General features: G+C 44.6%; 1 protein-coding gene across 1 annotated transcript in view; it reads left to right on the forward strand.

The window, feature by feature from the left end:
• GLRA1 (glycine receptor alpha 1) overlaps positions 1-9,969 on the forward strand; it is a 73,697-nt gene extending 63,728 nt beyond the window's left edge. The window contains exons 8-9 of the mRNA XM_046668238.1: positions 3,740-3,886; positions 9,679-9,969. Coding sequence (XP_046524194.1) covers positions 3,740-3,886; positions 9,679-9,969 — 438 coding nt within the window. The remainder of the gene's footprint in view (positions 1-3,739; positions 3,887-9,678) is intronic.
• The last annotated feature ends 2,393 nt before the right edge of the window (positions 9,970-12,362 follow it).

Here is a 12,362-nt window from a genome sequence, read left to right on the forward strand (position 1 = left end):
TGGGTTGTCTCTTTGCCTGAATGATAGTGTCCATTATACACAAAAGTTTTTAATTTTGATGAAGTCAAATTTATCTATTTTTTCTTTTGTTGCTTGTGATTTGATATCATATTTAAGAAACTAATGCCTAATCCAAGGTCATGAAGATTTTACCTATGTTTTTTTCTAAGAGTTTCATACTTTAGCTCTAAAGTTAGGCTTTTGATCTATTTTGATTTATTTTTCTATGTGGTAGGAGGGAGGGATATAATTCTTCTGTTTGTGGATATCCAGTTGTCCCAGCACCATTTGTTGAGAAAACTATTCTTTCCCTCCAGTGAATTTACTTCCTTGTCAAAAATCAATCGACCATAGGTGTATGTGTTTATTTCTGGACTCTCAATTCTATTCCATGTTTATCCTTCTGCCAGTACCACACTGTTGATTACCATAGCTTTGTAGTAAGTTTTGAAATTGGGAAGTGTGAGTCTTCCAACTTTGCTCTTTTTAAAGATTGTTTTGGCTATTCTGAGTTTCTTGCATTTCCTGATGAACATCAATACAAATTTTAAGATCACTTAGTCAATTTCTGTAACAAGGAAAAAAAGGAATTTTGATTAAAACTGCATTGAGTCTATAGATGAATTTGGGAAGTATTGCCATCTTAACAATGTTAAATGTTTCAGTCCATGAACACAGGATGTCTTCCCATTTATTTGGGTCATCAGTCATTTCATCCCACTGCCTTCTAGACCCTATATAGTTTCTAATGAGAAATCAGCTGTTCATCTTATGGAGGATCCCTTGTATATAATGAGCTTCTCTCTTGCTACTTTCAAGGTTCTCTTTGTCTTTGGCTTCTGACAGTTTGATTGTGGTGTGTCTAGGTGTGGATCCCCTTGAGTTTATCTTGCTTGAAGTTCATTGAGCTTCTTAGATGTGTACATTAGTGTTTTTCATCAAATTTGGGGAAATTTTGGCCATTATTTATTCAAATATTTTCTTCCTCTTTCTTTCTCACCTCTCCTTCAGGGACACCCATTAAACATGTTAGTGCACTTGATGGTTCCCCACAGGTCTCTCAGGCTCTGTTCATTTTTCTTTATTCTGTTCCTCAGACAGAATAACCTCAAGTTCACTGATTCTTTCTTCTGTCTGCTCAAATATGCTATTGCTCCTCTCTAGTGAAATTTTTAGTTCAGTTATTTTACTTTTCAACTCCAGAATTTCTAGTTGGTTCTTTTTTACAATTTCTGTCTTATGCTCTACTTGGTAAGACTTTGTTCCATATTTTTCTTTAGTTGTTTGGATATGGTTTCCTTTAGTTCTTTGAGTATATTTAAAATAATTGATTTAGAGTCTTTATCTATTAAGTCCAAGATCTGGGCGTCCTCAGGGGAAACTTCTTCTGACAGCTTTTTTTGTCCTATATATGAGCCTGTCTTAGTCAATTCAGGCAGCTTTAACAAAGTATCATAGACTGGGTGGCTCATAAATAACCAAAATTTATTTTTCACAGTACTGGAGGCTGGAAGTCTAAGTTCAGGGTACCAACAGAGTCAGATCCTGGTGAGGACCCTCTTCCAGTTGCAAAACTGTTATCTTAGTACTGTATGCTCACATGGTGGAAAGAGAGCCAGCTAGCTCTCTGCCCTCTTCTTATAAGGGCACTAATCCCATTCATGAGGGCTCCACTCTCATGATCTAATCACTTTCCAAAGGCCCCACCTCCACATATTATCACACTGGGATTAGGATCTCAACATATGAATTGGGGGGAGACAAAAACACTCAGTCCATTGCAGGGCCATACTTACTTGTTTCTTTGCATATCTTATAATTTTTTGTTGAAAATTGCACATTTTACATAATATAATGTGGCATCTCTGGAAATCAGATTCTGCTCCCTCCTCAGGATTTGTTGTTGTTGCTGTCTTGTTTATTTGTTTAGTAACTTTTCTGAGTAATGCTAAAATGTCTGTATCCTTCACTGTGTGGAGCCACCAAGGACTTTGCTCAGTTAGCTTGTGGTTAGCTGAAAATTGGACAGAGATTTCCTTAAATGCCTGGAACCTATAAATCTCTCAGCCTTTGCCTAGGGGCTCTGTGTGTGTATTAGAACACATCTTCAATACTCGGCCAGGCAGTTTACAACTTTGCCTTTGCCTTCACTTCCTGCTTGCTCAGTGCATCAAGGTTGGCTAGAATTGAGAGCTAAGGGCCTTCTCAGGTCTTCACTGAGCATTCAGAGGCGTAAGCATGCACATAGATTCCCAGGAATATGTCAGAGCTTTCTAAAACCCCCTGTGAGCATCTCATTCCCTAGCTTTTCCTTTTAAGCTTTTTGATCAACCTATTGTTTGCCTCAGCTGTTACCTACTGCCTCAAGCTGACATGATGTTGAACAATTGCTACATGGTGTTCAACAAATGCCCCCAGGGAAAAGACTGTTCACACTGGGCCAGCTCCAAGTCAGGTCAAATAAAGACAGCCTTGTGAGTAGGGTCTTTCAGTGAACCACAAGGATGGTCAAATAACTCTCTGGGAATGAGGCACTAAAGGAGCTCCCGATCTGTTCTGCCCCATTCAGTGATTGCCAGGATACTGGTTTTCACTATGCTTGCAGGCTGTTGGTTTTCAAGGCTAGCGTGGAGCTGGGGATGGGAAGATGGGAACAGGGCAAGTTAAAACACCACAAAATCCCAAGAGAAATGAAAACACACGTCCACAAAAAAACTGGTGCACAAATGTTCATAGCAACATTATTCATAATAGCAAAAAGGTATAAACAACCCAAATGTCCATCAACAGACAAAGGGATCAATAAAATGTGGTATATCCATACAGTATGATATTATCTGGCCATAAAAAGAGTGAAATATTGATCGATGCTACAATATGGATTAATCTTGAAAACATTATGCTAAATGAAAGAAGTCAGTCATAAAAGGCCACATATTGTATGATTCCATCAGATGAAATGCCTAGAGCACGGACACCTATAGAGACAGAAAATAGATTACTGGTTGCTTAGGACTGGTGTAGGGAAATAGGGGAATGATGGCTAAAAGGTACAGTTTCTTTTTGAGGTGATGAAAATGCTCTAAAATTGCCCAGGATGTTGGTTGCCCACATGTATGAATGTATAAAAACACTGAATTGTACACTTTAAATGTGTGAATTGTGTAGTAGATGAATTATATCTCAATAAAGCTGGTTTTTTTTAAATGCCATGAAGCTTGCTGTTCTCACTGAGATTCAGCTGCTTTTCTTAAATAAATGCTCACATTTATCGCTATTAGCCTTTGGTTAATTAACAGAGCTCTGAAAAAGTTGAGTTTGACCATTTTTGCTGGTGTTCTCATTGCTTTTATGAAGGAAAGCTTTTGAAGATCTTACTCTGCCATTTTCACTAACATCTTCCATTTACTTCTAACATTAGGTACAACATTCTGTTCCTATTGCCTTAGTCTAAACACACACTCTGTTCCACTGTATGATAATGCTAGAAACATCATCCTTCTCTCATTAGTACTCTTTTAGGTACCATATTCTATTTTCCCCAATATTCTGTCCAGTCTCCTTGACACATTTCTCTTCTGTTTTCCTCTGCACCCTCCACCCTAATACCCCAGCTGAGGAGGGGGCAGCAATGGGTGACAGGGGGAGTTACTGAGGAGCAGACAACATCCCACCATACTCAATACTTCATTGTCCTCTGCCCTCACCTCCCTGTGTTCTTCCCGCATCCCCACTCCAGGTGTCCTATGTGAAAGCCATTGACATTTGGATGGCCGTGTGCCTGCTCTTCGTGTTCTCAGCCCTGCTGGAGTATGCCGCTGTCAACTTTGTGTCTCGGCAGCACAAAGATCTGCTCCGATTCCGGAGGAAGCGAAGACATCACAAGGTAGGCCTTTGGGTCACTGCCTAAGGAGGGGCAGCTGGTGGTAAGTGGAAGAGTTCCAGGCAGCCTTGTCTTGTGATACTTGTTTCACTAGACCATCCTTTTCAGAGATTAAATAATAGAGATTAAAGTCCTAGAAGGCCTAACTTCCTCTCCTGTAAATAATGCCCTGATTAGGTCTATGGGCAGTCAGTCTTCCGACCTTAATAACACTACAGAAATTATCAGGTGACACCTGAAGACAGAACTGATGGAGCAAACGCTGATGCGGCCAAGATAATAACCAGCTATAAACCCAAAGCATGGCAGACTGAGAGATTTTTATTGGTGTTTTCTGCAAGCCTGCATTATTTCAGTGAGCTTGGCCCCTGAAGAGAACTGCACCACAAAAGGTGAGATCTTTGAATAGAATGTCCAGGTTCCAGGCCTTTGTTTCCTACCTCCAAGAAAGGAGCATCCAGCAAGATCGTCCCCAAGACACCAAGCTTCTTAACTCCAACCAGCAAATGCCACTGAGGAGTAAGTAGCCTGTGAGAGTAAACTGGCTCCCACCCTGGTCCATAACGACTTTCCCAGGAGACCTTTCTCCTGGAGATCGAAGAACATGCTTTTCTCTCCAGCCTCATCTTCACACCACTTCTCCTTTGATCTCTGAGCACCAACCACTCTAGCTTTTCTCCTAGTTCCTCAAATACACACACAAGATTTAGATATCTTGTTGGCTCCTCCTGGATTGCTCTTCCAGTGCACTTTGCTTAGTATTAACCAAGCATTCCCCGAGGCATCCTTTCCTGATACCCTAGCCAAGGTATAGGTCCTGTATTGAAACTCTTATGCAAGGCTGTCGGGTATGGCCATGCAGGTTGTATCCTATAAGGGCCCCTAGCCAAGGAGGCACTGTTCTCTAAGTCTGCCTTGGTGTAGACTACATCAGCCAGAGGAAGGGATTCCAATTCATATGCTTGGAGAAGGGGGTGCCATTTGTCTAATTTGCACTAAGATGCTATGCATGTTGGCAAAGGCCATGTTCTAATTGAATGCTATTTCTCTCCTTCTAAACATTTATCTTGATTTATAATTACACATTCAGTGATGTGATTGTTTTATGCTCATCTGTTCCACTGAATTATAAGCTCCAGAAGGGCAGAGACTCTATTTTTACTCAGTGCTCTATGCCTGGTGCCTAATACAACACCTGACATATAGTGAACATGCAATAGGCATTTGTCGAACAATGGACAAAATGATAAACAAGCTAATGAACAAGGAGGAGGCCTTCCAGGTAGGGAGCTTACCCAGGAGTTTTTCCAGTGACAGATGAGGGCAACTAAGAACTCATATACTAACACCTGTCGAGCCACACCACACACCTGCCACACACCGAGCCCCATCGAGCTTTAGATTGACCTGTTTAGATTAGCTTTCTGCCCAGCTACGACGTGCTTTGTGAAAGGACTCTGCCTCTTTAGCACTGTTTGGTACGTGACTTCAAGCTAGACTCTTTCTGGGCCCAGTTTCTCCATCTGTAACATGGACTAAAAGGGCATAATGGGGGACTCTAGTGAGGATTAAATCAGATGGCAAAGTAGCTTTAAGTTTTGTTCCTGCCACACAAAATGATTACATAGGCAAAGATTTCCACCAGTATCTTTCTTAAACATAAGCGGTCTGCTTCAATTAACTTCCAGCAGTTTACTGTAGGCAGAAGGCAGACATTCCAAGACAGAAGATGTCCATGGGAGTTAAGATGTAATCATCCTTCTACATCTGCACTGGAAGAGGAAAGTGTCTTGGATGCAGCAAACCAGACAGGACTTCTTAAAAGACCCGTCGTTTTAGTCCTTCCATTACTGTCCATTGCATACCTAGCCTCTGGCTTTTAAAGTAAGCTAAGCAAGGAACTTACCAAACACGACTCTCTCTGGGATTTATTTTTTACTTTTCCTTTTTTTCCCATGAGTTAGCAGCTTTTGCATTTCCCTCTGCTAGAAGGAGGTTAATACATTTGTCAAAGAGATACTTATTTGGGAACATTATGTCCAAAATATTTGACTAGCACCGGGTCGCCAAATTGTGCACCGCTCAACTCCAGGGGGCGCTATTTGCATAGACGAAAATGTGACTGGAGCCCCCTCCAGATGTGTAGTCTGTGGGCCTATAGGCTGCCTCCACCCTCACCAAATCCCTACCCATTTTACATACTAGAGGAAAACAAAAGCTTTCTCTCTGGTCAGGTAAAGTGTGACTAAAGCCTCTACCCAGATTTGATCAGATTCTCTTGCTCAGTTCCCTCCTCACTCTCTCACAGCGTGTTAGGGCCAGAAGAGCTCTAGAGAGCATCCTGTCCACTCCTCCGGTGCAAATGATGGCGGGGAGGAGGAGCAGGCCACCAAGATCACAGAGGCACTGATGGCAAAGGCAGGGGAGGTGCTTGAGGACATACGGCTTTTCTCAAAACATTGACCATACACCATCAGTTGCTTATCTGTTCACCAATGTTTCCACCCTGCAGCAGTTAAAAATAGTCCTGCATTTATTAGATCTTAAATAAGAACTAAGATTTAGCCCAAGGCAGAGGTGAAAAACTAGTAGCCAGAAGGTCAAAGTTGACATGCAAATATCTTTAATTTTGTGAGCAGTGTCTTAAAAATCTGGAATAAGGTGCCAGCATTTAAAAATCACATTTCCAGCTTCACTCAAAATATCACAGCATCTGGTCCCACTGGATTCACATCCCATGTGGTATTCGTGTACTGGAGCTGCCTTAAGTAAAGAATGCGTTCTCCAATTCGACACAGTCCCTTATAACGGGAGAATTTTTTCAGCCCCAGCTCACCTCATCACTCACATTTCTCCTGCCAGGCCCCTTGTGTACATCTGAATTAGTGTGATGTTGTTCCTAATGGCTCTGGACTTGGCCCAAACGTCAGAAGCTACAAGGACACAGAATTGGGCTCACCATAGATCTGGAGTAAGCCCCTCTGGTTGTGACTTGTACACAGCGTCGTACAAGCTTGGGCTGCAGGAATCTGCCTTTAGCAGGACGTTTGGAGAGGGAATTTTAAGCCCCAGATGGTGAGTGAAGAGGAACCAGCTACGTGGCTGAGTTTCTCCAAACCTGTGAGCTTGGCCAGGCTCCCCAACTCCCACCATCCTCCCATGTTACCTCATTTGTTGGGCAGAAACCATCTGTCCTCGAATTCCCTGGCCGGCCTCATTAGTCAGATTATTAGGAAATCTCTGTGAGCCCAACTCAGTAGGCACACTACCAACCTCCCTGGGTTCTAGAGAACACTACCAGATTTCCATCCCGAAGCAGCTCCAGATGTAGTCCGGCGTTTGTTTCCTGCCACCTGCTGGGCAGGATAGGAATAGCAAGCCTTTGTCGGGTCATTTCTAGGGAATTTCCTTCTTGCTGGCTACAACATGAAATAGGTAATCATCTAAACAGATGAGGCTTCTAGGACACACTTTCACCCCTCCCGCTCCCATATTTAACAGATGAGGAAGGCAGAGAGTAATTCACCCAAAGTTATGTAGAAAGTTAATTTGATGCTTCCCTCTGCATAACCAGAGCCAAATGAAAAACATTTTCAAGCACCCCACCCTGTGGCAAGGGTAGATTTATATTGATAAGCAACAGAGTCAGAACCAGCCCCCTTCCAGGCACGGGATCCAGGAATCTGGCCAGTTTCTCCCAACTCCTCTCCTTGGCCCTGGCACAAACGCTCCACTGGTGCCGTACTCTTAGACAAATATTTATTGAGCATTTATTTGCCAGGCTCTGTAGCACATCCTCTTTCCCGCACTTCTGCAATGAAGGTGTTGGACCAGATTCAATCATCTCCCAAAGATTTCTTGAGCATTTATCATATGTCTCAAATCCTCCTGGTGATAGGAATATAACCCCGTCAAAATAAACCAAAAAAAAGGGAAGCTGGGACTGATGAAGATACACAAGTAAATATTTATTCAACAAATGCTTACTGAGTTTTGAGCTCAGGTCCAGGACCTATGTTTGTGTGTTCAGCGTTGAGGGTGCAATGAACACGGCAGACTTTGCCTCTGCCTTCATGGAACTTACAGCCTAACAGGAGAGACAGACATTAAACAAGAATATGATGTGATAAGAGCTTAAATAAAACAGGGAGACGTGCAGGGAGCTATGGTGCGCACAGCAGGGCCGCCTAGCCTACCGTTGGGCTCAGGGAAGGCTCCTGAGTGAGAATCAGTTCAGTGAAAAGAAGGAGTTGGCAGCAGGGGTGGATTTAGGAGTGTGTCCCAGGCAGAGAGAACAACTGGCACAGAGACCCAAAGTTGAAGAGAAGGAATGTGGCACTTAGGAATATGTGGAAATATTTCAGGATGACTGGAACATAGAATGCCAGATAGAGAATGGCACAAGATGAGACGGGAGAGACAGACAGGGTCCAGATCATCTAAGGCTTGTTTACCATGTAAGGATTTTAATTATCTTGGAGTCAGCGGCAGCCTACTAAAAAGTTCTAAACAAAAGATGATCACTAAGATCTGATGGGATGGGAGATGAGTGGGGGACGGACTACAGCCAGCAGAGAGACTAGGCTGGAAGTCGTCACAAGACCAAATGGTGGCCCAATCTAGAGTGCCAAGAGTAGGCTGGAGAGGAAAGTGGCTCCTATATTGTGTTTCTTGTTCTCTGTTCTGGCCCTGCCCTGCACAGGAACGAGCAGAAGATGGGGCTCCTGCTCCAAAAGCTCTCACTCTCTAAGAGGGCAATGATCAGACTTCCCCAGAGCCACACACTGAGTCAGCAGCTCCGCCCACTCGGCGCCACCTCAGAGCCCCCACGGAAAGTAACAAAGCCAGACGGGATGAGAGCAGACAATAGTGTCTCCATGATTCAGATCAGGGCAGGATCACCTTGAGCCGGGAAAAGGAGAAATTAGAAGGATGAGGGGAGCAGGCATTTCGGTAGTGAGCATACGGCAGGGAGATAGGAATGCACAAGGGATGACTGAGAAAGTACAACAAAACTGCCAGGTGTGCAAAGCTTCTGGTGAGGGAAGGGGAAAAAATCTGTAAAGGTAAGTTGGAGCCAAATGATGAAGGACATTGTATGACAGCTTGATAAAAATCCAGAGGTTTGTCTGAGATCCCAGCTGCCAGGGCTATGGGAACATGGAAGTGGGAAGAAGCTGCAGCTTCCCTAGGTTGCAAAACGGAGGTGAGGCCCACAGCTCTTGCTCCCTCCTGGACCGTTTTCCCCTCCCCCCAACCCACGCACAGAAGACATTAAATGGGGAATGGGGTGGGGGAAGAGGACAAGGAAGCAACAGAGGCAAAGCAGGGGATCTCTCCAAATTGTCCCCTGGATTTCTAACTAAACAGCATTCAGAGTATCTGCTCATCTCCAATCTCTGGTGGTCAAAAGAAACTTCTGAGGCAGTGGGGTGAATCTTACCCCGACCTATAGGAAAAAATGAAATTAAAAAAACCCGAAACTGACAGAAGGAAGTGACTTGCCTAAGGTCTCACAGCCAGCAAGTGACAGAGCCGAGATTTGAACACAGGTCTCCAGACTCTATGCCACATGCTATCCCCTGGTTTGCATCTGTTTTAGCAGGCGAGTGGCGCCCCTCTATAAGGCATAACTCCCCAGCCAGCCAAAAAGCCTTCGGAACCCTGGCATGGTGCAGTCTGGGAGGCAGGGAGAACGAGATGGGCATGGCCTGGCCCCCAGGGGAGTGCCTTGCAGGGAGGGTGCCCAGTCCCTGTCTTATTTTAAGTAGAGCCCCATGTTGAATCTATTCCAGGAGGATGAGGCCGGAGAAGGCCGCTTCAACTTCTCTGCCTATGCGATGGGCCCGGCCTGTCTGCAGGCCAAGGATGGCATCTCAGTCAAGGGTGCCAACAACAACAACACCACCAACCCCGCTCCTGTACCATCAAAGTCCCCAGAGGAGATGCGAAAACTCTTCATCCAGAGGGCCAAGAAGATCGACAAACTATCCCGCATCGGCTTCCCCATGGCCTTCCTCATCTTCAACATGTTCTACTGGATCATCTACAAAATTGTCCGCAGGGAGGATGTCCACAACCAGTGACGGGTCTGGGATCGGGGGAGGCTGGGAGAGGGCAGAGTGAGAACAGCACAGGAGTCTGAGAGCCCAAGGAAGAAGGGGGAAGAGAGGGAGGGGACGCATACACAACTCTCTCTTTCTCTGCAACATGTGCAATAGCGAAGTGCAGTGATGCATGAATCTTAGGATGTGGCACTATCTATTTAACCTCGGGTGGGCTGGTGGGAGGGGGAGGGAGGGGCTTTTCTAATATAGAAACTGACGGCCCGGGAGGAAGGGGAGGGTTGAGGGTGGGGGTGGGATTAGGGGAATAACAGCTTTCAGAAGTCTGAGTCCATGGGCTGTGCAGTTTTCCTGTTTGGAAGGAGAGTACGGTCTGCCCCAGAGCAGAAGGAAAGCAATGTAATATATGATATATATTCATGCTTACTATTAATGCAAAACCACAAGAACAAAAGATGTGTTTCTTAACCTATCAGCCTAGTAACTGCTTAAATTTTTAAAGTCACAGAAGTGATGGACAATTTTTCCCAGAGTGGAAACAGTCACAAATAAGCTTGCTCTGGTGTGTGTCCCACATCACCTCCCGTCAAATGTCATGCCTATCTTCAAACTGGCCCAGGTGGACACATGCCAAAAAGCCATTCTGCCTCTGCTTCAAGAGGGTTGTGCGGCCTGAGCATGGGGAGTGGAACTGGGGAAAGGTGGACAGAAGACAAGGGAGTGACTGAAGAGATGGGACATTTCCGAGGCCCGAGGATTGAGAATCAAGATAATCCCACCTCAATCCTCACGTCTCAAGGCTAAGGACCACAGCTGCCCCTCTCTGAGCCCTCTCGCTTCTGTGTTCCAACATCCACCCCACTTATCCTCCACCACCACCCAGAAATGGCCGCCATGGGTTTCTCATTATATTGCCAATATGCAATCTTTTTTATAGTTAAAAAAAAGTAATAATCTCAAGAAATAATATGCAGATAGACTGAGTATAACAGATGTACTTTTTCCAAATGTCTATTTTTCTGGAGAGTCTCTTTAGAATTGCAAGCGGGTGTGTGTTTGTGAAGGTGGGGTCCGTGGGATGAAATAGATTTATTATATAGTAGTTCTACAGCACGAAGTTTTAAGAGGTGAAGGGGCAGTGCTGAGGCTGCTGCAGCTTAGATAAATACGGGTGGAGAGAGACAGTAATGTTTAGAAAGTCTGTTCATTATATTTTGACATTTCATATACCACAGATAATGTGGGAAGCTTGGGGGATGACCCCATTATATTTTTGTAAGTCTTTTTTTGTTTTCTTTTTGGTGCTTTGTTTAGCTTTAACATGTAGGAAAGTTAGACAAATATTTCTCTTTCCTTCTAGCTCTGAAGTGCCAGGACTATCGTAGGATAGCTAGGGCACTCCAGGACAAAGGAAAGAGACTAGGAAATGAATTGTGAGGGGTGGGGGATCCTGCTGGAGGACCCGGGTGTTTACAGGTGGGAGGTCTGCAAGGTGGGCCATGGTGGCGGAATTAGACGGCGGCTGTCTCCCGAAGCCTCTGCCCACTCTGCCAACCCTACTACGCCTGAAATGATGGCACCATCGTTTGTGGCATTCTTCCTGCTCAGGCCCATGACCAGAATACCGGGGGTCAATTTCTTTCTTTGCACTTTAGCGTCTAGGCTTTGGATCAAAGAAGTAGGTAGATGGTGAGACACAGGTGACAACCAGTTTGTACTGCGGCTTGGGGTTGCACTTGTATCTTTGGAGTATCCCCAACTCAGGGCAGTACAGAGGGGAGACGCTGGGAGCCTAACTCCTCCCTGAAGCACCTGCCCCTAGGGAAGTTTCTCCCATCCCCTGGGGCACAATAGCTCATGCTCATAGAGGCCCAAAAAAGCAGGCCATGACAAGGAACCAGAGGGACTTAAAGAAAATGCACTATGCAGCCAAAAAAGGATTTGCCTTCTAGGCTTGAATGATGAAGCTGTTTACAGCCAGGTTCCAAGGTCAATGAGTCATTTCCTTCCCTTCTCTTGGCCTCTGTAGACCAGAAAGCCGAACTGTAGTCTAAACTTGGACGATGGGGGTTGGAACCTGGAATCCTTTACTCTAAGAAGCATTGAGGGATGGGAGCCAAGTGGGTAGGAGTCTCTCGTCTAATCCCATGCTTTACCCACCACAAACATGTCTCTAAAGGAGGAAAAGTTAGAGGGACTTGAGCAACTACTACCCATTCAAGACTAGACTATCAATCTTTGAACCGCTATCAGCACCTTTCATTAGCACTGTATTCACTTTATTTAAGGGAGGAAAAACCCTCAATTCTAAAGTGGTGCATGAGTCTTTGGAGAGGCTATTAGCCCCTTTCACTAGCACTTTATTCACTTTACTTAGGGGGAAAATTATTTTTTAATTAAAAAAATTAAAGAAG

This window comes from Equus quagga, chromosome 7, assembly GCF_021613505.1.
Source record: "Equus quagga isolate Etosha38 chromosome 7, UCLA_HA_Equagga_1.0, whole genome shotgun sequence".
In the NCBI taxonomy this organism is placed as follows: Eukaryota; Metazoa; Chordata; class Mammalia; order Perissodactyla; family Equidae; genus Equus; species Equus quagga.